Source organism: Andrena cerasifolii, chromosome 1 (genome assembly GCF_050908995.1).
Source record: "Andrena cerasifolii isolate SP2316 chromosome 1, iyAndCera1_principal, whole genome shotgun sequence".
In the NCBI taxonomy this organism is placed as follows: Eukaryota; Metazoa; Arthropoda; class Insecta; order Hymenoptera; family Andrenidae; genus Andrena; species Andrena cerasifolii.
Window position 1 is genome coordinate 27,300,956 of NC_135118.1, and position 22,265 is coordinate 27,323,220.

The 22,265-nt window shown below is 41.6% G+C and overlaps 2 protein-coding genes and 1 long non-coding RNA gene across 14 annotated transcripts in view; 2 read left to right on the forward strand and 1 right to left on the reverse strand.

The window, feature by feature from the left end:
• LOC143373733 (carboxyl-terminal PDZ ligand of neuronal nitric oxide synthase protein) overlaps positions 1–11,382 on the forward strand; it is a 55,650-nt gene extending 44,268 nt beyond the window's left edge. For 4 of the 11 annotated variants that reach the window (XM_076821287.1, XM_076821296.1, XM_076821304.1 and 1 more), the window contains exons 2-8: positions 3,292–3,651; positions 5,187–5,385; positions 5,638–5,762; positions 5,836–6,021; positions 7,304–7,486; positions 8,631–8,903; positions 9,798–11,382. In XM_076821287.1, coding sequence (XP_076677402.1) covers positions 3,379–3,651; positions 5,187–5,385; positions 5,638–5,762; positions 5,836–6,021; positions 7,304–7,486; positions 8,631–8,903; positions 9,798–10,298 — 1,740 coding nt within the window. In that variant the 5' untranslated portion in view covers positions 3,292–3,378 and the 3' untranslated portion in view covers positions 10,299–11,382. Of the gene's footprint in view, positions 1–2,186; positions 3,652–5,186; positions 5,386–5,637; positions 5,763–5,835; positions 6,022–7,303; positions 7,487–8,630; positions 8,904–9,797 lie in introns of those variants that run through there. The other 7 variants (XM_076821243.1, XM_076821252.1, XR_013086525.1 and 4 more) reach the window with 6 other exon arrangements.
• A 3,675-nt stretch (positions 11,383–15,057) lies between these two features.
• On the forward strand, positions 15,058–22,203 carry LOC143373731 (transmembrane channel-like protein). Its single transcript, XM_076821228.1, has 16 exons — positions 15,058–15,228; positions 15,932–16,103; positions 16,916–17,153; positions 17,228–17,416; positions 17,673–17,908; positions 17,983–18,174; positions 19,016–19,264; positions 19,346–19,415; positions 19,498–19,669; positions 19,759–20,472; positions 20,550–20,656; positions 20,733–21,028; positions 21,111–21,290; positions 21,379–21,499; positions 21,794–21,944; positions 22,014–22,203. The coding sequence occupies exons 1-16, from the start codon at positions 15,207–15,209 to the stop codon at positions 22,178–22,180; spliced, it is 3,276 nt and encodes a 1,091-aa protein (XP_076677343.1). The 5' UTR covers positions 15,058–15,206; the 3' UTR covers positions 22,181–22,203.
• On the reverse strand, positions 16,763–19,549 carry LOC143373867 (uncharacterized). Of its 2 annotated transcripts, XR_013086552.1 has the most exons (4): positions 18,967–19,549; positions 18,016–18,149; positions 16,870–17,931; positions 16,763–16,826 (listed from the first exon to the last, which is right to left on the reverse strand). It is a non-coding gene; the product is annotated as an uncharacterized LOC143373867 (long non-coding RNA). The 2 variants fall into 2 exon arrangements; XR_013086551.1 differs by lacking the exon at positions 16,763–16,826 and having other exon boundaries at positions 17,185–17,931; positions 19,009–19,549.
• Positions 22,204–22,265: the final 62 nt, after the last annotated feature.

Below are 22,265 nucleotides of genomic sequence, written 5' to 3' on the forward strand. Positions count from 1 at the left end.
ATTTCTAAAGGATTCTAAATTTTTTGAGAGATTGTTTTTCGATATTGATACTCTTTGGCTATTGGCTGTTAAAATATCACTACTTTGAGTTACAATTTTTTATTTAATTGAGGAATCGGAGGGTTTCGTTTTAACAGTGCGTATGGTTCATAAAATTTTGATTTTTCAAAGTTTTAGGGTTTCTATTCTTTTATAATCATCAATTATATTAAATTTTTTAAGTATAACTGTTCTTAGGGAGTATCCACAGAACAGGGTGTAAAAACCACCATGGTGAAGCGCCAAAAGCAACAGAGAATCGATTCGTAACGCGATCAGAGATCTCTAGCAAAAAGAACAATCTTCACGCTCGACATCATCGAAACCTAACGATCTATCTTCTGAACAAACAAACACTTCTAACCACTACTTCCAGCTTGTATATACTTTTAAACAATGAACTGTCCCGTTCGTATTTGTTTTGCGTTCTGTTTTCACATTGTAAAAAAATATATTACTGACAAAAAAAAAATTGTATATAGAGCATTCTTTATTTCTCATGTTGGAGCAGTGACGCAAAATTATATTCATTACATTTAGAGTCTATTTTCTCTTCACATTCAACGGAATTCTGACAACTGGACGTTTTATCCACTTCCCGATTCAGAGTCTTCTGCAAATCAAATTCAAAACACACAGATATGCCTACGATTACAAAAACAATCAATTTTCTGATTTAAGCTGTAAGCTGATAAACATTACACTCAGACGTATGTCAGTGGCTCCCTGCGGAAAGATAAATCGAAAATGACGAATAAAATTCGTTGCCACGAGCCAAAATCGAGTTTGGAAACTCTGGAGTCAAGTTAATTTTCTCTAAATCAAAGGCGCCTTCGAAAACAAGTTGTTCTACAATTTTGACTTATTTTTAGTCGAGAATCTACTTCACTTCCATATTCTACCGACCCTTGCCCACGTGCACACATACTGAATTTTCCAAAATCAAATTATCTAAAAAAATCGCTCATGTAGAAGAATTTTATCCAATTCTATCGCTCGTTCTAACTCACCCTGATTAAAAGTTTACCATTTACTAAAATTTACCAGAGAGTTGAGTATATAAGGTGCAACGGAATGGGATCGCGGGAATTGATTCCCGTTCGGCGTGGAAAGACGCACGATGAGAAACTGTTCAGCCGCGTCGACGGCTCCTCCGCGAAACGCTTCGAGGCAAATAAACGTAGCGTGGCTGTTGCGAAGGTGCTCGGGGGATGTTAACGACGCCGGGTCAGTAATAGTTTCTAAACCGAGCGGGATTTATCTCGGAGCTGGCCAGTACTACGTCGGGCCCGCGCGTTTATAATTGGAATGGTCACGGCGGGAGGATTGTACGCGCGGGAGTATCGATTCTTTGAATCGCGCGGCATCGGCGCCAATCGCGGCCACGCGTGTTCGACAGAAATTTATTACACGTGGAGCAGTACACCCTCTTACTAACTTGTCTCTTTCACGCGCTCCCTTGTTTATAATCTTTTTAGATCCACCTGTTTTTTGCCGTCTCTAGTTTTCACTCTGTCACATGTCTGGTTTTTCAAACTCTATTTGTTTTTCTGAACTCTAGTTTCCTACGTAGGTATCTTGTTGTTGCTCTATCTGGTTCCCTCTGCCGCATTTCTGGTTTCTCAAACTCACTTCATTTGTTTTCTTTGAGCTGTAGTTTCCCATGTATCTTCTTTTTGCTCTTTCTAGTTCACCCCTGTCTCATTTCTATTTTCTTTTTTTTTTAAATTTCCTTTATTTTTTATTATTTTTTTTTTAGCTCTAAGTAGTTTTCTGTGTAGGGGAGAGCGGGGACAAACGTAACACTTTTTACATTTGGCCTAGCTGCCAATTACCTCTTACAGATATAAAAACGAAATTTATGGCTTAAGATAGGGTGTTTATTGGTCTGTCATTTGACCACAAATTCAGCCTTCCATGATAAGTAGTCGAAGAGTTATGGCAATTTTCCACAGTGCCTGTCATTGTTACCTACTTTTGGCCTGCAGGGGTAGGAGAAAATTAACCATTAAAATTAATACCATGGGGACGAAAGTAATACTAATTATTTTTAGGAGAATTAAGTAAAAACACTTCTTCCAAAGCAAAGTAGGATTTTTTATTATCAGAAACGATAGAAACAAACATTTAAATTTTTCACGACTTCACAGTGGACTGACCCCTTAATTGGATTCCTGAACTCCTTTAACCTTCTGCCCCTCTTCTTGCTACCTCTAGTTTCCTGTGTCTCTTTTTTCGTCTATTAAACTCCCCCTATTTCTTTTTCCAGCTCTAGTTTCCTGTGTATCTGTTCTTTGCTGCCTCTCTAGTTCCCTCTGCCTCTTCGTTGGTCTTTCAAACTGCCTCTACTTTCTTTCTGAGCTCTGGTTTCCTGTATATCTTTTTTGTTGGTATCTCGACCTCCATCCATTCCTCTGTGACTTTCCTAAAGTTTCCCCCCTTTCTGCCTCTTCTCTCGCCTTTCAAACTCCCTCTTCCTCATCCCTCCAGCACACGCCACTGTCTCTTTGCTCAAACTCTTACCTAGATGCCACCACCCTCGCAGGGACTTGCAAATGGAAATAGAAACAGGAGAGTTCCAAATGATTTCTAGCCGCAGAGTAAATTTAAACAAACAAGATTCTACGCTTCTCCCTAGAGTACACCTATCCATCTCAATATTCAAAGTACGCACAAAATACACGTTGACTAATAGAAAACATGACTACCGAGCAAGATTAATAACTACACGGCACGCACATTCCGTGACAACTATCCCTTTCTCTGGTCAATGTCACTACTAACCCACATAATGGACGCTAGCCAAAAGGCCCGTGAAAAAAAATCTCAACCACCCAACAACTAACAAACCAGCCATAATTAACACTTTGAGTGGCTCGAAGTTTTGAAAAGTCTTCCCCCAACTATCCCTTCTACCATGAAACGTCTGGGTTAGGCGAACTCCAGGCGACGTTTCTTTTCAAAGTAAAAATTCAAGGACTCCCGGATAATATTTCCAACGCTTTCCAAAAAAGTATCAGCAGAACAAAGGCTCCGATTGCCTCGGCTTAAAAAACACGCCGACGCCACTCACAGTATTAAACTCACCCAGAATCCCTTCCACCCACCGCGGGGACTTCAAACACGCTTGGAGCTGCTCACTCGCCCAGCAAGACACACAAATCCCTGTAATTGCTCGCTACATTCCGGCCGAGATAAGAGCGCGCAAGGGAACGCGTGTAAGACACGATAAACTTGAGGATGCCATTGCAGTGACGGGTGCTCCCCAGATTCCCCATAGAAGGTGCCCAAGGTGCCCGAACAAAAGACACCCTAATCTCTTAAGAACGCCCGACCAACATGCTGAAGAGCTCGAGGCAGGCCGGCGGAGGATCAGAGGTGCCCGTGCCGACGAATGCTGGGCCCGGAAGTCCTGCCGGCCTCGAGACACCGAAGCCCAGGAAGAAGCTGTCGTTCAAGGAGCCCGAGATACTCAACTATCTGAGGTCCAAGAAACCGTTCTCCAAGCCCAGGCCACCGCCCCTGCAGCTGGCCAGGTCAGCGGCCAACGTCGACTTCAGCTTCGATGAGAACCCCTTCGAGGAGGAGAACGATGACCTCGAGGAGCTCGAGGTATACAGACCCAGGCGTGCATACGCGCGTTTGGTAGACAGAGAGGATAACGCCCGTTTACGGGGGTACAAGGGTTGCGCGTGGCTCGGCGAGCGTATCACGAAAAAGCCAGCTCACGGAATCGTAGGCGAAGAGGAGGAAACACGGTGTCGCGGCGGAATAAATAATGGATCGTCCTGGGCGCGAGGACGTTGCTTCTTTTCCCAAGCTTCGTTTGAATTAAAGAGCGAGAGGCTTTGTACAACCCGTACACGTTCCTCTCAGGCGTTTAGTATTTGTAAGATGGGAGGAAGATTCCTGGTTTGATGGGTTTTGAGTTTTAGAGCTTTAGAGCTATGGAGGTTTAGAATATTACAGTTTTAGAATTCTTTAGGTTCAGACTTCCAGAATTTTAGAGTTGTGAACTTTTAGGATTTTAGAGCTTTAAAGCATTCGAGTTTTAAAGTTTTAGAGCGTTACAGTTTTAGATTTTTAGAGTTGTGAAATTTTAGAGGTTTACAGTTTTAGATTTTTAGAGTTGTGAAATTGTAGAGCTTTAAAATATTAGAGTTTTAAAGTGTTAAGTGTTAGAGGTTTAGAATTTTAGAGTTTTAAAGTTTTAGAGCTTTAGAGATTTAGAATTTTAGTTTTAGAATTTTAGATTTTCGAGTTTTAGAATTTTAGAGTTTTAGAGTTTTAGAGTTTTAGAGTTTTAGAGTTTTAGAGTTTTAGAGTTTTAGAGTTTTAGAGTTTTAGAGTTTTAGAGTTTCAGAGTTTCAGAGTTTCAGAGTTTCAGAGTTTCAGAGTTTCAGAGTTTCAGAGTTTTAGAGTTTTAGAGTTTTAGAGTTTTAGAGTTTTAGAGTTTTAGAGTTTTAGAGTTTTAGAGTTTTAGAGTTTTAGATTTTTAGAGGTTTAAAATTTTATATGATTTCTGCGGAGTCTGGTTTTCCGGGGACGAGATGTTCGAGGGGGGCAGTGTGAGAAATTTCGAGATTTTAGAAGATAGAGAAAGGCGGTTTTGGAGAAATGAGGTTTTATGTTTTGCTATAAGTTTACTTTTGTACAGGATTCTTTTGCGAACTTTCAATTTCAAGGTACAAAATGTTAAAAGTAGCAGAAGACTGCAGCACCCGTCGATTCGTAGATTTCAGGAATATGACTTTTGGAATTCGCCTGACTGAACTTTGTACCCTCGCAACATTTGAAGCTTGTATATTTATTCGCCCGAAACCGTGAAATCTGAAGCGATCTAAACGTTTGGCGTTCCCGCGTCCAAACGTTTCAACCTATTGAAACATTTCAAGGCAAGGAACATGGAGCTCCCGAGTGTTTGAAGTTTAAACGTTTCGATAAGCCATCAATCTGCAACACTTTGAAATTTAAAATTCAAAGCGTTCCACTTACATAAATATTCCTCTTCGCATCACTCGTATCTCTAACAGCCACGATCATAAAAATGTTCACAAGTGAAATTTGATGATTTCGTGTAATTCCTATCGCAGTTCCCGTGTCGTACTCATTAGAACGTCGAATAAAAAGAATTTGTATTTCGTCAGAGTCAAGCGATGAGGGTGGTCAGGACGGTGGGACAAGCGTTCGAGGTGTGCCATAAATTAAGTATAAACAACGCCACGGAGGATCGGGACAGAGTGGAGAGGGAGAGGGAGCACGGAGAGAACCACCGTGACGTTTACGAGGACCAAGACGAAATACCGAACGAGCAGTCGCAGCCGTCGCCGTCTTCTGTGCATAAAGGTTTAATATCCCTGACTTCTGTTCAACCATAAAAAAGCCATTCCCTGCGTCATTAACCCTGAGAAACCTTGCAATTTACACCGAGTTGTGCAGCAAAATTACAACTCATTGCTTGCCACTTTAATCTCACTCTTAATGGTCCATTAAAAATTCTGCTTCCTCACGTAGAGCGTGCAGCGTTCTCACACCGTATTAGCCAAAGAGTTAATGCGTTATAAAGCAGGAAAATGCATGGGACTTAACGTGTTTCAGATATATCGCTGTTAGGGGACCCGGAGGACCCAGTGCAGGAAAAGGCAGCTGTTCCGTGTCTTCTCAGGTCGCACGAGGTCCCAGCGACCACAGCGTCTACCACGCCGATTAGACAATCGCCACCGGTGAGGATTCTTTCTAAAAGTTTTGAAGGTTCAGCGACGGAGGGTGATTGAATAGATTGGATTGTCTGTGCAGGGCACGGTGGCCTCCGATTGCGGAGGGTTACTGGTTGGAGGTGAATTGACCGCTCTAAAGCACGAGATTCAACTGCTGCGGGAACGACTAGAGCAGCAGAGCCAACAAACCAGAGCGGCCGTTGCCCATGCGCGTCTTCTTCAGGATCAACTTGCGGCTGAAACGGCAGCGCGCGTCGAAGCTCAAGTCAGTGAATGCTGGATACTTGTGTAATGACATTTAATCGACGTGCGTTACGAAAAGTAAGGCGAATGTCCCAATTTCTGCTCATTTAAGAGGCAACTCGTCGTAAAGAAGGTGTAAAAGATTTGTTTGTGATCAAGATTTGCAGAGTAATCGATTAATTCTTTAATAATGAATCAACCAATTCAAAAACTATTTAAGAAAGATATTTCAAGATGTTTAGCTATTTGTAATTTGTAATTAAATATATAATGCTCTAAATGTATTTCTGCTAATGAAAAATAGCGATGTATGTATTGCCTCAAGTTCGTGCAACACTCGCTTAAATGTTTAAATAATTTAGAATTATTTTGTTGCAAATATAGTTCAAACGTAACGCATATAATAATAAGAAAAATACGAAATGATCAGAAAGGGGGACATGAGCAGAAATTGGGACATTCACCTTAGCACGTTTCAATTTTCTTACGAAAAGTAGCACGTTTGGGAATTCACGGTGAAAACTAACATATTATCCGGTTTAGCCACGAAGAATAGCACGTTTTGGATTACATTGCAGACTGCAGAAACTATCGCGTTTCAGCGCGTGGTCAGTTTAAAAGAATTCAATTGTTGAAAATAGTGTTTAATAAATAATAATTCCATTTAATCTCTAAAAGACGCATGAAAATTTTAATCATAATTTAAGTAACGCAGAGTGGGGAAATTGCGAACGCGGGGTAAACCCGAACATGCTACTTTTCGTGGCAAACAGCTCAAACGTGGTAGTTTTCGCAACGAAAGACGAAACATGCTATTTTTCGTGGCAAACCGCTCAAACGTGCTAGTTTTCGTGGCAAACCGCTCAAACGTGGTAGTTTTCGCAGCGAAAACCGAAACATGCTATTTTTTCGTGGCAAACCGCTCAAACGTGGTAGTTTTCGTGGCAAACCGCTCAAACGTGGTAGTTTTCGTGGCAAACCGCTCAAACGTGGTAGTTTTCGCAGCGAAAACCGAAACATGCTATTTTTTCGTGGCAAACCGCTCAAACGTGGTAGTTTTCGTGGCAAACCGCTCAAACGTGGTAGTTTTCGTGGCAAACCGCTCAAACGTGATAGTTTTCGTGGCAAAGCGCTCAAACGTGGTAGTTTTCGTGGCAAACCGCTCAAACGTGATAGTTTTCGTGGCAATATACTTTCCAATATACACACCACTAGTAAATAAGTGTTAGTGAGTACTAGTAGAGCCTGGAAAATTGAAAACGATTCTAGCTAATCTGAATTTCTCCATTCTCCACCCTCATTAGGCCAGGACACACCAGCTGCTGGTGCAGAACAAGGAGCTGTTGGAGCACATAGGCGCGCTGGTCAGCCACCTTCGAGAGCAAGAGCGCATCTCGAGTGGCCACGTAACCTCGCAATCGCAGATGCCAGCTTCAGCAACGATGCAGCAGACGAACACCGTCCCCGACTTGTCGAACCTCGGCCAGGTAACGCTCTACCGAATACCTTGACGCGAGTGTTCGAACACCCAGCAACCCGTATGCCTGCGACCGTTGCATCGCGATTTAATGTTTAACACTTGTATTTTGTACTTTCCTTCGTTCTCTTTTTTTTATACCGTAACGCCTTTTGTACCGCCTCTTTTTTAAACTTCTTAATAAAAACGATTTACACACACGTTTTCTGTTCTGCACCTGTTATCGAGTTCGACAGACCCGTGTTGCGCGGCCACTTTTCATTTCACGAGAGTTTCCGAGTGATTTTCAGTTTGAGAGTTGCGTTGTCGCGGGAGTGTGCTGTTTGTTTTGTACAAGTTGATTGCGTTGCATTGCTCCTTCTCAGGTAAGACATTGTTAAGTGTATGCTGATACGAATGAAGCTCCTGTTCGTTTGCACGTCGGTCGGCTGACAAGTAATTGTGCTGCTTAGAACATACTGTACTTATAATGATGATATTTATTTAGGCGGTCGTGAATACTAACAGAGCTAGACTTTAAAAATGTACTCTTTCTATGGGGGGAAAGAAGTCACTTAGGACGCAACGAGTTTTCACGCTTCCTAAAAGGGTCCTCGACTCCTGTACGAGCGTACGGCTTTTGAAATGCGCGAAAACTCTATCGCTTGCGCGCGACACGTTCCGCCCCTAAGTTGGTCGACAGGAAGATGGCAATTTAATGCTGACATTAAAGCTAAATCGCTAATCCAATAATCGTGCTAAGCGCCGGTGTGACGATGTTATGTAACAGGTCTTCGCACGGGACTTTGGACTTTGCGCTACCAACAAATGCTAGGTAAAGTTGACAACAATCAACCAGTTATGTACCTTCAAAAATCGAAAACCCCAAGTTTTTCAAGCCCTCAAGAATTCTTTGGCATCTAAAATACCTGTTCTATTGAACCCTGAACATTAGTCCTGTTAAGTGAAAAGAAACTTGAAGTTTGAACAATGTAGATATTCACGTTATTAATCCTTTGCGTTTCTACTCTCCTTCTACTTCTGTACACTATGAATAACTTTGCCAAAACACCGAGGAGAGAAAAATGTATTAAGAATAGTATTTACAATGGCAAAGAGTTAAGAGATATGCGTATTAACATGCAATGAAGTAATACAAGTATTTTATAAAACAGTGCCAACGGACCGGAGGACAAAGTTCGCCATGGGAACTGGATCCACCTTCCCCCTACTGCTCTTATCCACCAGACTCCCTATACCCTGGGAACCTGAACGCAATTGGGATTCAGGGGAACAGTAATTCAACAGATCAGTTGCAGTTCCAAACGCAACTACTGGAAAGGCTGACCAACATAAGTCCGTACCAGCCTCAAAGATCACCTTACAATACACCGTCCCCTTATACGATGGGTCCTAGCCTCCTTCTGCCTCCTAGTAGTAGACCATCTGTGAGTATACTCATGGCCTTTATGATACTATACATACAGTGATGGTTGAAGGAGGGTATAAATACAGAAAGTATTAACACTGGAGAGAACCCAACCCTATCTGTTTCTTTTATATTCTTTTGAGCATCACTGTATATACAGAGTGTTTCAGAATTATACATAGGAGTCGTCCTTAAATTACGTAAGGCTTTTTGGGGATCTGAAATTTCCTGTTTTCTTACAAAGGGGGAGAGGGAGTCAGGTAGCGTGTTACGTAATATTTTCAACCTAATTTTCAATACGAGTAGCCTAAAAAACTAGGTTTCGTCGCACACGCGAAACCGAGTTTAACGAATTATATGAACCGTCGAAAGAATTTTGATAACTGAAAGAATGGAATGTAAAGAATATTACGTAAGAAAAGGAGAGAAGGGGTTGCAATATATAATCTTACGAATGCTTATACTAGGCGCGGGGGGTAAGAAATACGTAATTTAAGAACTGTCCCATACAAATAAAAGGGGTCGTCCTTAAATTACATAAGGCTTTTTTTGGGGGGTGCGAATTTCTTACGTTTTCTTACAAGTGGGGAGGAGTCAGTGTTTTACGTAATATTTTTTAATCTAATTTTCAATAAATACAAATTCTATCATTAATGTTCCAGAAAAGTAGTTTTAGTTTAAATTTCCCGAAGCCGAGTTAAATGAATTGTATAAACCTTTAAAAGAATTTTTAATAACTGAAAAGATTAAATGTAAAAAATATTACGTAAGAAAGGGGTTGTAATATCAAATCTTACGAATTCTTATACCGGGGGGAGGGAGGGGGTAAGAAATCGCCAAAATTACACTTACGTAATTTAAGAACGGCCTCAAAGCGGTCTATATACATTCATACTATATTCATGTTACTCAGACCATGAATCTGCAGAACTCAGCTCAACTGTCTCCAAACTCCATCTCTCTAAGGGTATCCCAGCCCAACAGTTTCACTTCGTCGCCGATAATGATGCACAAGTCAGACAATTACGGGATAAGTCTGGAGACCGCGGATCCAAAGCCAACGTTCATTAAACCCTTGCCGTGTTCTGGCGAGAGGGGCGCCGTTCACTTGACCCAGGAGACAAAGGGTAAGCAGGATCGAATGAATCTACATGACGAAATACCACCAATCGTGCTGGATCCCCCGCCTCAGGGTAAACGTTCAGCGGCGATGGCTAAGCAGGTGTCCGTCAAAGACATCTCCAACAACCACGGGCCGAACAGTAAAAGCCCACAGGGTCAGAAGAGCCTAGCGACTATCCTGAGGACACCTGGACCGCCCCCGTCTCGCACGACCAGTGCACGTTTACCCTCTAGGAGCGATCTGATGTCCGAGGTGCAAAGGACCGCCTGGGCGCGGCACACGACCAAGTGAAGAATTCCTTCTTTTTTTTTTTTGTAGTAGCCTTTAAGAAGATCGGTGCGACATCTTTGACATATCATCTCTCGGGTAGGACGGCTGTCTTTCTGGAAATGTTCAGGGGATTCGTAGGGCTCGTTGGGTTCTGGTGCAGTGTGTGCGTTATAAGTTGGTGACTTTAATTTACATTATCAAGTCTGTATTTTATTCATCTTGTACGTGGCTACCGATGATCACGGCTGTAATAGTAGAATGGATAATTTTATGTTTGAGTGGCCTGACGCGTTGATAAGCTCCGTGGAACTCAACTAGATACTTGCGAAATTTTATTGCAATTGGATGCAGTTCTTATATTTCTCTGGTACATTGTTAAGTGCCCAATATCCTTTTACCATCAGTTCGAATGGTTATAGTCCCTGCAGTTGTCGATCATGCGTGGAAGTACTACCTGAGTAAACGTAATACTAGAACTCGCGAACTGGGTGATGTGTGCACGCGCTATATTTTTCTTGCGAACAGCGAAGCGTTCGCGTAGAGCCTGGAATGTTACTTATCGATGTAGCAAGCTAGTTCCAAATCTTCGTTCACGGTTTTCCCTGTTGCCCAAGCAAAGACCTTCCATTAATCGAGCGTGGTAGTTCGATTTCCGTTGTGCAGCATTTAAAGCGTACTCGTAGCCCCTTTCGTTTAGAGTTCGAAGCTGATCGAGAGTGAGGATCGGCCGAGAAGGCCGCGCGAAAGTTTCGGGAAGCTGAGAACCGAATGGGTGGGTGCTGCGAAGATTGATGTATGATACGAATTCAGTCTTTCTTTTAGAATCTTTAGATTGTAAAACTGGTGCCAAAAGAGTAGTGCTCCCAGAAGAGTTTATATTATTTAAAAAGTATTTGTGATCAGCGTGTGGTAAATGAGTGTACATAAACTGTCATTCTTGTACATATTACTGCAATCATTTTACGTGGGGAACGCGTTGTGTTATTGTAACATGGATTCAGGCCGACATGGAACAAATTTCTCAAGACCTTAGGGAAAAGCAATGTATAAACTGTACTTTTTTATCATATGTAATTTCAATATAGTAAATATAGATTGAAACAGATGAGATTCCTTTACTTATTTCCCTATCCGTTAGATTACTATCGGGTAAGGTAAAACGCAGCAGGTGATCCTTTAATCTGCTAAACGAATAAGCTAAGTACAGCTGCAATCCACCTGCTGGTAAATAAATGAAAGGAATAAAATCACTGAAAAAAATTACAAAATTATATAATCTTCGGAATTGGAAATTGTACTTAGAATTAGATACTAATATAATCGCAAAAGCTTCGAGCATGTGATTAGAAAGAAGCATGACAATAGCAGGGACAATACTTTTCCCACTAGTAGCGAATGCATAAAAAGGCTTGTCAGGCGCGAGGCTGCTCATATTTCCGTTCTGTAGCGCCGGTCAAAGAGTTAATTCGAAATGCATTATTCCATAGTGACCATTTACCACAGAGTTGGAAATTTTTATTAAATCTGATTAAATCTTCATCCCCATTTCTGAAGAAATTCTTCCGACTAGTATTCTAGTTATTTTTACGCAGTTGTTAGTGAAAAAGGTGTGCGATATTTAAAAAAAAAACATTCACGAATTAAACTGACTTTCGTAGCGAAATTGAACGACTGCAAGAAGATTGAAAAAGCCAAAGCAGAAGAAGTAATTTCCTCGCAATTTCCGGAAAGAATACTGGCGGAAAGTGATTAGCAAACGCAGTAATTAATTGTGGAAGGCGATGAAGAAGATGGATGAAGAAAAAGGAAGTGCTTCTGAAGAGAAAGGGGACCAGTTAGTGGAAAGTATTTCAGGGATATTAAGATCGAACGGCGCGCCTCGATCTCGATCAAAACTGACGTCACCATTGCTATCCCCTGAAGAGGTAATATTTAATTTCTCGTGGAAAATTTTCAGCCCTGAATGAGTGAAAGAAATTTTGCACTTTTAATTTTTTTTAAACTTCTTATCTCTATTGCACCATATTCTTCGCAGTAGGTAGTTTAAACATATAGCCATTAAGAGAAATTATTCAAACTACTTAGTAGCTTTACCATGACGATTATAGATGAATCTAAAAAGAGAAATGTTCTAAAGTATCTTTTTCCGATGCGTTTTTGAAAGGGTGTCAACTGTTCGTGACTATTTCATTTTAACCAGTATCCGTTTAATCAGCAAATGCATCGACGACAAAAGCTAGATATTGCGTGCCAGGTAAAAACTGTTATCGAGTTCGATAAGCTTGGATAATTCGTTAATGTGCAGCGAATAGGATACGTGCCTAGACTCCGTATGCAAATTATTCTGGAGAAACAAATTCCCTGAGAAAATTAATTTCGATAATTAATGATATATATATATATATATATATATATATATATATATATATATATATATATATATATATATATATATATATATATATATATATATCTCAAGTGTGGTAAAATATTGAACTTGAATTATCGAAATTGTGGTAAAATATTGAACTTGAATTATCGAAATTAATTTTATATATATCTCAAGTGTGGTAAAATATTGAACTTGAATTATCGAAATTAATTTTATATATATCTCAAGTGTGGTAAAATATTGAATTTGAATTATCGAAATTAATTTTATATATATCTCAAGTGTGGTAAAATATTGCACTTGAATTATCGAAATTAATTTTATATATATCTGAAGTGTGGTAAAATATTGAACTTGAATTATCGAAATTAATTTTATACATATCTCAAGTGTGGTAAAATATTGAACTTGAATTATCGAAATTAATTTTATATATATCTCAAGTGTGGTAAAATATTGAACTTGAATTATCGAAATTAATTTTATACATATCTCAAGTGTGGTAAAATATTGAACTTGAATTATCGAAATTAATTTTATATATATTTCAAGTGTGGTAAAATATTGAACTTGAATTGTCGAAATTAATTTTATATATATCTGAAGTGTGGTAAAATATTGAACTTGAATTATCGAAATTAATTTTATATATATCTCAACTGTGGTAAAATATTGAACTTGAATTATCGAAATTAATTTTCTCAGGGAATTTGTTTCTCCAGAATAATTTGCATACGGAGTATAGGCGCGTATCCTATCCTCTGCACATTAACAAATTATATATATATGTATACTATTGATAACACTTTTCCATAGTAACATGGTAATGTTGGTTCCATTTAGATTCCACGAAAGGGATAATGAAGCAAAGGCTTAATTAAAAGCGATTACCCCCAGAGCAACTGTCACTTCTTCAGGAAGGTGTGCCGCAGAAATGAATGATAACGATAAGCGCTGGATTTCGTGACTTTTCACGAATCACTGTGCAAGATTCGGGAGGGCGGGTGGTATACGTAATACGATGGGAGGGGGAGGGTGATTTTCGTGAGTTTCCAAAGATCGCGTGTAACACGACGCGGGGATCTCAAAGCGAAATGATTATGTGGAAAAGGAAGGGTGGGGTCACATGAAGAATGCGAGGTGTACGTGGCCACGATGGCTCGTTCGAACGTATCACGGTGCTCTTTAGGGTGCGGCTGGTCGCATGTGGCCTTAAACTCTCTTTGTAGATCATTGGTCCGTAGTGCTTTACACAGCGGCTACAAACACTTCAAATTTCTTAAGAATAATTTCAGTTCAAACACGTCTTGTTCCCTTTATTTTTATCTAACGGTCGATAGTTTAACCCCTTGCGGTATGACGAACACGTATACACACTCAGCCCGTGCGGAAACCGCCGATAGGCGTTCAAAGAGTATGCTGAACGAATACGGTTTGAGGGTTTCCGCACACGGCGTGTGCTCACTGTTACAATATTAATTAGAAGCTTAGAGTTAGAGAAGATATTGATAGAGAAGAGTAAAAATGGGACGCTAGGGAAAGTGGGAGGAGAAAAGAAGAACAGTTCCCAAACTCCAATTCCAAATATTATCATTAATATTTCCAAAACCCCTGTTACGAGTGAAAATACTTTTCTAATCAAAACTATTCAAATCCATTATTCCTACTAAAATATAAATGAAACTTTGCCACGATCGTGGCAAGACCACTGTTCACAAAGTTAATTAAAGCGTCGTTAGAGCACTCGTTCGTCGCTGAAGGCAGTCGGTATCGATGTAATCCTATCGCGAAGCAAAGTATCTCTCCATTTACCAGTGATGTATAGGCTTCCGTGATTTGGAAGATTTGTGGAGGGAAACAAGGTGTCCCCGATGTCGAGTGGGACAGGCATTAACGTCGACTTGAGTTCGATACAGGCGCGGTCCCAACGAGGGATGACCACTGTCGGGTTGTCTGCAATCGCCAGGATGGCAGTTCCACCGAATCCATCGTCGTCGATTCATCCACCACCTGTTCTAACTTCCTCCTAACGCTGCCGCTATCTCCTCGATCCTCCACACGCTGGACAGTACTACCACTCTCGGTCCAACCCCCTCTGATGCATAAACAGTGTTCTTAAGACTACTATTTCCACCGTTCTCCGCTTCTGTTCTCCGTCTGCAAGTTCCGGAGACGTCGCGAAGGCAAGTTGCCCCATTCTGTTCTCGTCGGTGGTTTGATAATGATTCGAACAGTATCCCTGAAATCGAGTTCAGCCTTGTCATTCGATACCCAATCGCGGGTAGCACCTTCCACCGTAGGGACTGGTGAACGTGGCGTGACGATGGGTGATCTACGAGCGAGATTCATGCAACTAATTGCTTGGGTCTTGCCTCCCGGTGTAGGTGGAACCTTCTTCCCCGCAGCCGTCGGTCGACCGACTGTCAGTTACGTTCGCCGTCACCGAACGCGGCCACGAAGGCGACATTCGGTGGGAAGCTTGTCCGGGCAAGGTGCAAGAAGAAGGACACGGAAGTGACGCCGAGGACCTCGCTGGCATGCAGAGGATATCCATAACTGGTTAGTATAACACCTCCAGATCAAACCACTAATTTGTAGGATTACCCTTCGTTAATTACGGATAATTGAAACTAACAAGGGAAGATCGCCAACCCGGGAATTCCAAAAATTATGAAACTTTGGGGATAGCTAAGTGAACTAGAAGATATACAGATATGTATTACGTAATTTTTTTCTGCTGTCCAAATTCACTCTGAGGGGGTGAAATTGGCCCCTGAAAATCCGGCTATTTTGTTTTATTTATTTCCGATTTTGTGTTATAAGTCGCTTATCACTTTTGCCAAATGAAGTAACTTTTTTACCGACAAAATCGGTAAATACTTAACCGGATTTTTAGGGGTCAATTTCACCCCCTTCGAGTGAATTTGAGCAGCGAAAAATTGCGCGATACATATCTATGTACCCTCTTCAAATCTCCAGTTTCATGATTTTTTGAATTTCCGGGTTGAGGATCTTCCCTGATAAGTTCCACTGTATTTCTTCAAGAATAACTTCCCTCGTTCGATGTCGCTAGAATTCTAGACTTTCTGTAGAATCTTAAAAAGCAACAATTGCCCTGAGCTTCTTGCAGCTTTAACTTCTTCTTCTTCTTTACTTTAATATGAATTTCGAGAATTATGCTTGCGTCTTTGGTGAAAGTTTGTAAATACCCCAGCAAGTTAATTTCGAGGCGGGTACGAGGTGGAAGTTTAATGGATTTCAGAGGAAGAGGCCGACGAGGATGAATACTCCGCGTCAGCGTGCGCGATCATGCAACGAAGGAGTTCCAGTCGACGGCAAAGCAGACGGAAACGTCGCCCGTCGTCGCCGTTCAGCGCGGAAGCTGAAGTCTCGCTTCGTCGCAGGTCTTCGGTGTATACCATCAGCTCTGAAGAGTGAGTGTACCGTGCGATTCAGAACTCAGTGCCAGAAGCTCGTAGAATTATAGAGGACGATAACACGAACATCTCTTCTTAGTAGCATTTTGCCATGTAACGTCGTGTAACAAAATTACAGAGGTTTGAAAATTGTATTACCGAGTGCCTAGCATTATGCAACCTGCTTCTCATCGGTGCCTGTAGACAGGCAGCAGTAAGAAGCGGGTTGCCTACTGGGAGGTGCGCGCAATCATCTTCAAATACCAAGTGTTTGAAGTATGTGGGCGCCTGATGACAGACAGCCCGGCTATTTTATTTGCCCCTGACGATAGACAGCCTTTTACGCCTACGTTGCTCGTGCGGTGCCTACGGCCGGGCGCGCTGAACGTGGGTTGCATGTCGCCAGGCGCCCAGAAACCTACTTTTCAAAGCTCTACAACTTTGTAGTACGATGTCACATGGAAAAACGGTGCTAAGAAGAAATGTTTAGCTTATCGCTCTTTATAACAGTGCTCCGCACCCGGTGTGCCACGAGACGTTGCTAAATGACCGCGGCGCAATGCCGCCAAGAGGAGAAAAAGCACAGGATTCTTTTTGAACAAAGTTTTTCAGAAACAATTGCAATTTCTGTGTACTCACTTTGTAAATCACTTGTATGTTCTTGTATATCTTTGCTTGTGGCGTGGAATTCTGGGAAGGGTTTAAGTGTGCCGAGGGTGAGAAAAGGTTGCGGAGCACTGGCTTGTGACACTGTGAGACTGTGAGGTAGGGTTTAGAGTCACACTAATGCTTAAAACTAGAAATCTAAAGGCCTGTAACTTTCTCCGCAGAACAGCGATCTCGATAGAGGAGAGCGGGAGCCAGGAGCAGATATTCGAGAAGCTGAAGTTGCATAAGGAAGTGCTGAGCGGAGTGAAGCAGCAACCCTGGTCACTTCGAAGGAAGATGAAGCTCGTGAGGCAGGCCAAGGCCTACGTGAGGAGGCACGAAGGTGTTCTTCAGGAGAGACTGGCGCAGACACGCAGCACGAAGGATGCTATTGCTCGCATCTCGCTCTTCACTACAAAGGTAGAACTGATCAGAAGGAAAGCGAGCGATGAAAGGAATAACTGATGTCTTAATTCGTCGTTCTCTGGTAACAGAAGTGGCAGTATTTTCGAAGAGAGTTGGTCAACCTTCAGACCTGGTTGATTCCCTGGGAACTTCGCATCAAAGAGATAGAATCCCACTTTGGCTCAGCGGTAGCTTCCTACTACACATTTCTTCGCTGGCTGTTCTGGATCAATCTCGTCGCGTCAGCCATCCTCACTGCTTTTGTAGCGATCCCTGAGGTACACCAATGACTGAAAACACCTCGTTCAAAGGATTGGAAGTATCACAAATCCAATTACAGTAATTTTGATTATTGATAATCTTGGTACAAGATAGCTTCTCGACATATCCATCCCTCGAAGCTTCTATATTCTACTTCAAAACACAGTCGACGCCCGCGCTGTTCCCCATTCTCTTATCTTCTATGGAACTCGTATCATCTGCAAGTGCAAATCCCAGCTCGAACCTCAGCAGACACTACTTCTTTTGGAACAGATGCTCACAGCAGACCCAGCCGCAGCGGGGGAGCGCAAGATCATGCTCAGGGAAGAGAAGATCAAATCGAAGCACCTGTTAACTCTATGGGAATTCGAAGGGGTGTTGAAGTACTCCCCGTTCTTCTACGGCTGGTACACCAACCACGATTCCGAGATCGGCTACAGGCTTCCTTTGGCCTACTTCGTGACGAACGTAGTCGTCTACATCTACAGCTTCGTCGCGATATTGCGCAAGTAGGTAGTCGCGAACGTTGCACCTTCGAATGAAGGTACTCGAGGATTAGTGGCACTGCACGTTACGTTTTCAGAATGGCAGAGAATTCTCGACTGAGCAAACTCACCGAGAAGGAGGACGAGTGCCTTTTCTCGTGGAAACTGTTCACGGGATGGGACTTCATGGTGGGCAATCCGGAAACTGCTCACAATCGAGTAGCCAGCATCGTGCTTGCGCTCAAGGAGGCTCTTCTCGAGGAGGCTGAGAAAGAAAAAGATGAGAGGAAGTAAGATTTCTTCCAAGGACTTCTTCAATTTAAGAGCATGCTACTGTGCTTCACCTAGGCTGCTGTTCATAAGTACTTACAAGGGGAGGACACCATGTGGTAGACACCGATTTTGATGAGCCTTGGCACGATGGATCTATGTCGAAAATGAGTAAATAGGTGTCCGAGAGTTTCTGCTAATTGACATTAATAATAGAGATATTTACATGGAAATTATTAAAAATTTTATAGTGGCCGTGAGGTTTTAATGCCACACTACCCTGGCGTCCCCGGGGGATTCTCCTCTGAAGGAGACGTGGTGCCTTTTGAAGATTTCCTCAAGTTAAAAAAATAATTTATAAAAAAAAAATTTATAAAAAAAAAAATTATAAAGTTTTTTTTAACGTGGAGACATCTTCAAATGGCACCCCGACGCCTCCAGAAGGGAATCTCCCGCGGGCGCCAGGGTAGTGTGGGATTTGTACCCACTAAAACCCTAAATTTTTAATAAATTACGTGTAAATATTTCTATTATTAAGGCCTATTGGCTGAAACGCTCGTGCCAAGGCTCATCAAAATCGGTGTCTACCACATGGTGTTCTCCCCTTGTTAGTATTGAAGTGGTTCATTAGTATTTAGTATTCAAGTAGTTCAAAAGTAACTACAAGTTTACCTAGTAATAGTGACTAGATTGGGGGTTTGGCAAGTGATCTAGTATCGAGGTCCTATCACTTTATACCATATTCTGCGTTAACTTGTTATGAATGATACTTATACGAGTCCGCAAGTACTTACGAACAGTAGTATATTTACAATTATTATAACTCTGTTCTCTGTATATTCGATTGTTCGTACTTTTCAGTTGGAAGATCATATTGATGAGAATCTTCGTGAACATATCCATAATCTCTTTACTAGTGCTGTCAGCATATGCTGTGATAAAAGTTGTCGCAAGAAGCGCAGAAGAGCTCGAGCAGAGCGATTGGTGGAGGCAGAATGAAATTACAGTCGTGATGTCCCTTATCACGTACTTGTTCCCAGTATTCTTCGAGATACTAGGTCTGCTAGAAAGCTATCATCCCAGAAAGCAGCTTCGCGTACAGCTTGCGCGGTAAACTGTTAAGAAAAAATATAATTCTTACTCAATCTTGACATTTAAAAATTTTGCCACAATTTAAACGTTTCGTTACAGAATAATGCTTTTGAATTTATTGAATCTCTACTCCCTGATATTCGCCTTGTTTGGCAAAATAAATACAATGGTAAGTGGCATGATTCGGTGACATTATTGTTTTTCACTTAGAAGGTTCATTGATATGTTTGCTTGCAATATTTGTATGACAGAAACACGATCTGCATGACCTTCAACCGACGATTAAAAATTGTTCGTACAAGCCAATTGAGTGTAATAATAATATGCCAAAATCAAGAAGATTCGCAACACTGGCATCCTTAAGTTTAATTCTAGCGAGCAATGTTAGTGGTTTACAAAATAAAACTGAAGTTCCTGGTGCAAGTATGTTTCGTATTTATAATAAGTTCACGTCATTGACTTTACTTAAATTTCATTTATTTATTAATTATTTAACGTATCCATTGATCTAGCACTACCACCGTACTCGATGATGCCCAAAAACCTGTTCCTTAATCCCATAATGGATGAGAAGTCACTAGAAGAGATATATAACGTTGGAGATTATCCTCCTTTAGATTACACATATGACAATTACGACGGAGAAGACATGAAAACCATAGGCTTCAATGAAACCACATGGTCTTCGACTGAAACTGCCTTCGAAGAGGATCTTACGTCACCTGTGCTTGAATGGAATAATACTCTTGACACGACTGGACTTGAACAGAATGATACTTTCGATACAAGTACCATTCCTGCTCTTGATAATGCCACTGGGATTTCCTTTTCTGGTTTCAGCGAAGAAGTGAATGATACCTCTTTGTCTACCGTAGACTTGAACAAGCCAACAGCTTACGATGAAGTAACTGAGACTGCAATGCATGATACGACTGATGCAAGCACCACGAGTGAAGATTCTATTACTGCTTCTTCCACCTCGGACAGGACAGTGTCTTCCACGACAGAGAATGATACATTTGGCGAACATTCAATAATTACTACACTGGACACGAGCACAGAATCGCCAATGATCACAACTACACCCACTGAAGAGAAAGCTGACAAAATGTCTACTGTGGATAGTTCCTCAACTTCAGTAAACGAGGGAGTGATTCCACTCACAGTTGAGAACTACGTCGTACAGTGCTTCGAGCAAGTCTGCACAACAACGACACAAGACACGAGTATGAATTTAGTCTAATCTCTTCGTAATATGCAAACATATTGCCTGCATTGTAATACTACCCAATCATTTCTACAGTCGCTCCATCAAAGCTGCTAGATCTGAAGACTCGAAAGAAACTTCGTCGTCTATGTTGGGAGACAATGTTTGGGCAAGAATTAGCTAAACTGACTGTCATGGACTTAGTAAATGGAACCTATGAATATTGCCATTTCGTTCACAAGTTCTAAACACCTCTTTCATTAACGTTGAATGTTTTAGGTGCTCGTCATAGTATTCACGCTCAGCATAGACTTCTTCCGTGCAGTGTTTGTGCGTTTCATGAACAGCTGCTGGTGCTGGGACCTCGAGAAGCAGTTCCCCCAGTACGGTGACTTCAAAATCGCTGAGAATATACTGCACCTGGTGAACAATCAAGGAATGATCTGGATGGGGATGTTCTTCAGCCCCGGATTAACAGCGCTGAACCTTCTGAAGCTTGGTATTCTCATGTACTTGCGATCGTGGGCAGTGATGACCTGCAACGTGCCCCACGAAGTAATCTTTCGAGCTTCCAGGTAACTTGCAAGCATTTCACAGTGACCTTGGAAATATAATTTCCGCCGATAATACTCGGTTACTCAGCAGTTTGCTTTACAGGTCTAATAATTTTTACTTTGCTCTTCTTCTAACTATGCTGTTCTTGTGTGTCTTGCCTGTTGGTTACGCAATTGTGTGGGTAGAGCCGTCGTGGCACTGCGGACCATTCTCTGGCTACAAGAAAATCTATCATCTGGCGACAAAACAGCTGACAGATTCTCTTCCAGAACCGATTCAAAGGTACCTTTGCTTCCTGATTCTTATTCAGCATTCACAGCAGATGTCGGCCTTTGATATGAGAATACCTCAGTTCTGTTTTTTTCCATAGGTGTCTTGATTACATTGCTTCGCCTGGTATCGTGATCCCACTGATCGTTCTGATGACATTGATCATTTACTATATGGTATCCCTTACTGGCTCCCTGAGAGAAGCAAACAATGATTTAAAGGTGATGGAGCAGAATGCAAATAAAATACTTGAATATCAAATTCAAACAAGCTCTAAGCACTTATAAGATTCCGTATCCTTTGATAAGCATACGTGTTTCTTCAATTAAGTAAAAACTTTCATATATAGGCCGCCGCGCATTTTGCGAAGCGCAGCGGCAATTAATTAATTATTATTAACTTCTTCGATTCGCTTCGCCGCGCTTCGTTAAATGCGCGACGGCCGTAAATCTAGTGGACCAACTTTCAGTAAGCCTAATTAATATTCTAACTGCGAAAATGATGTCATCTTTCAGATACAACTGCGTCATGAGCGCACAGAGGAGCGACGAAAGCTGTTTAAAATAGTCAGGAAGAAGGAGGATGTAATAGACACGTCGCTCCTGAAGTGGAAGAAGATGTTGCCCGGTTTAGTCAGGAAATCATCGAAGACTAGAGCTGCCAAAGGTTTCTAAAACGTAAATAGCGGGACTTAAATCGGTAAATATTTCACTGAAAGGTCCGGTAACTCGCCAGGTGAACCGGAAGTTGCGGTGACAATGGACAGTGTGGTCGACATACACGGGAGAAAGCATTCGGTTTCGGATGTGGTTGAATTAACAGATGTGGAAGAGGACGAGTTGCCACAAGTCTTTGAAAACAGTCACAGAGACAGAGGACAAACTAGTGGAAGTACCAGGTGACGCGATTGTTTCAAAGAATTTACATCACTCTTCCCTTGCTTTGAGAGAGTAACGTATGAATGGTCAAGAGAAAGTGAAAAATTCT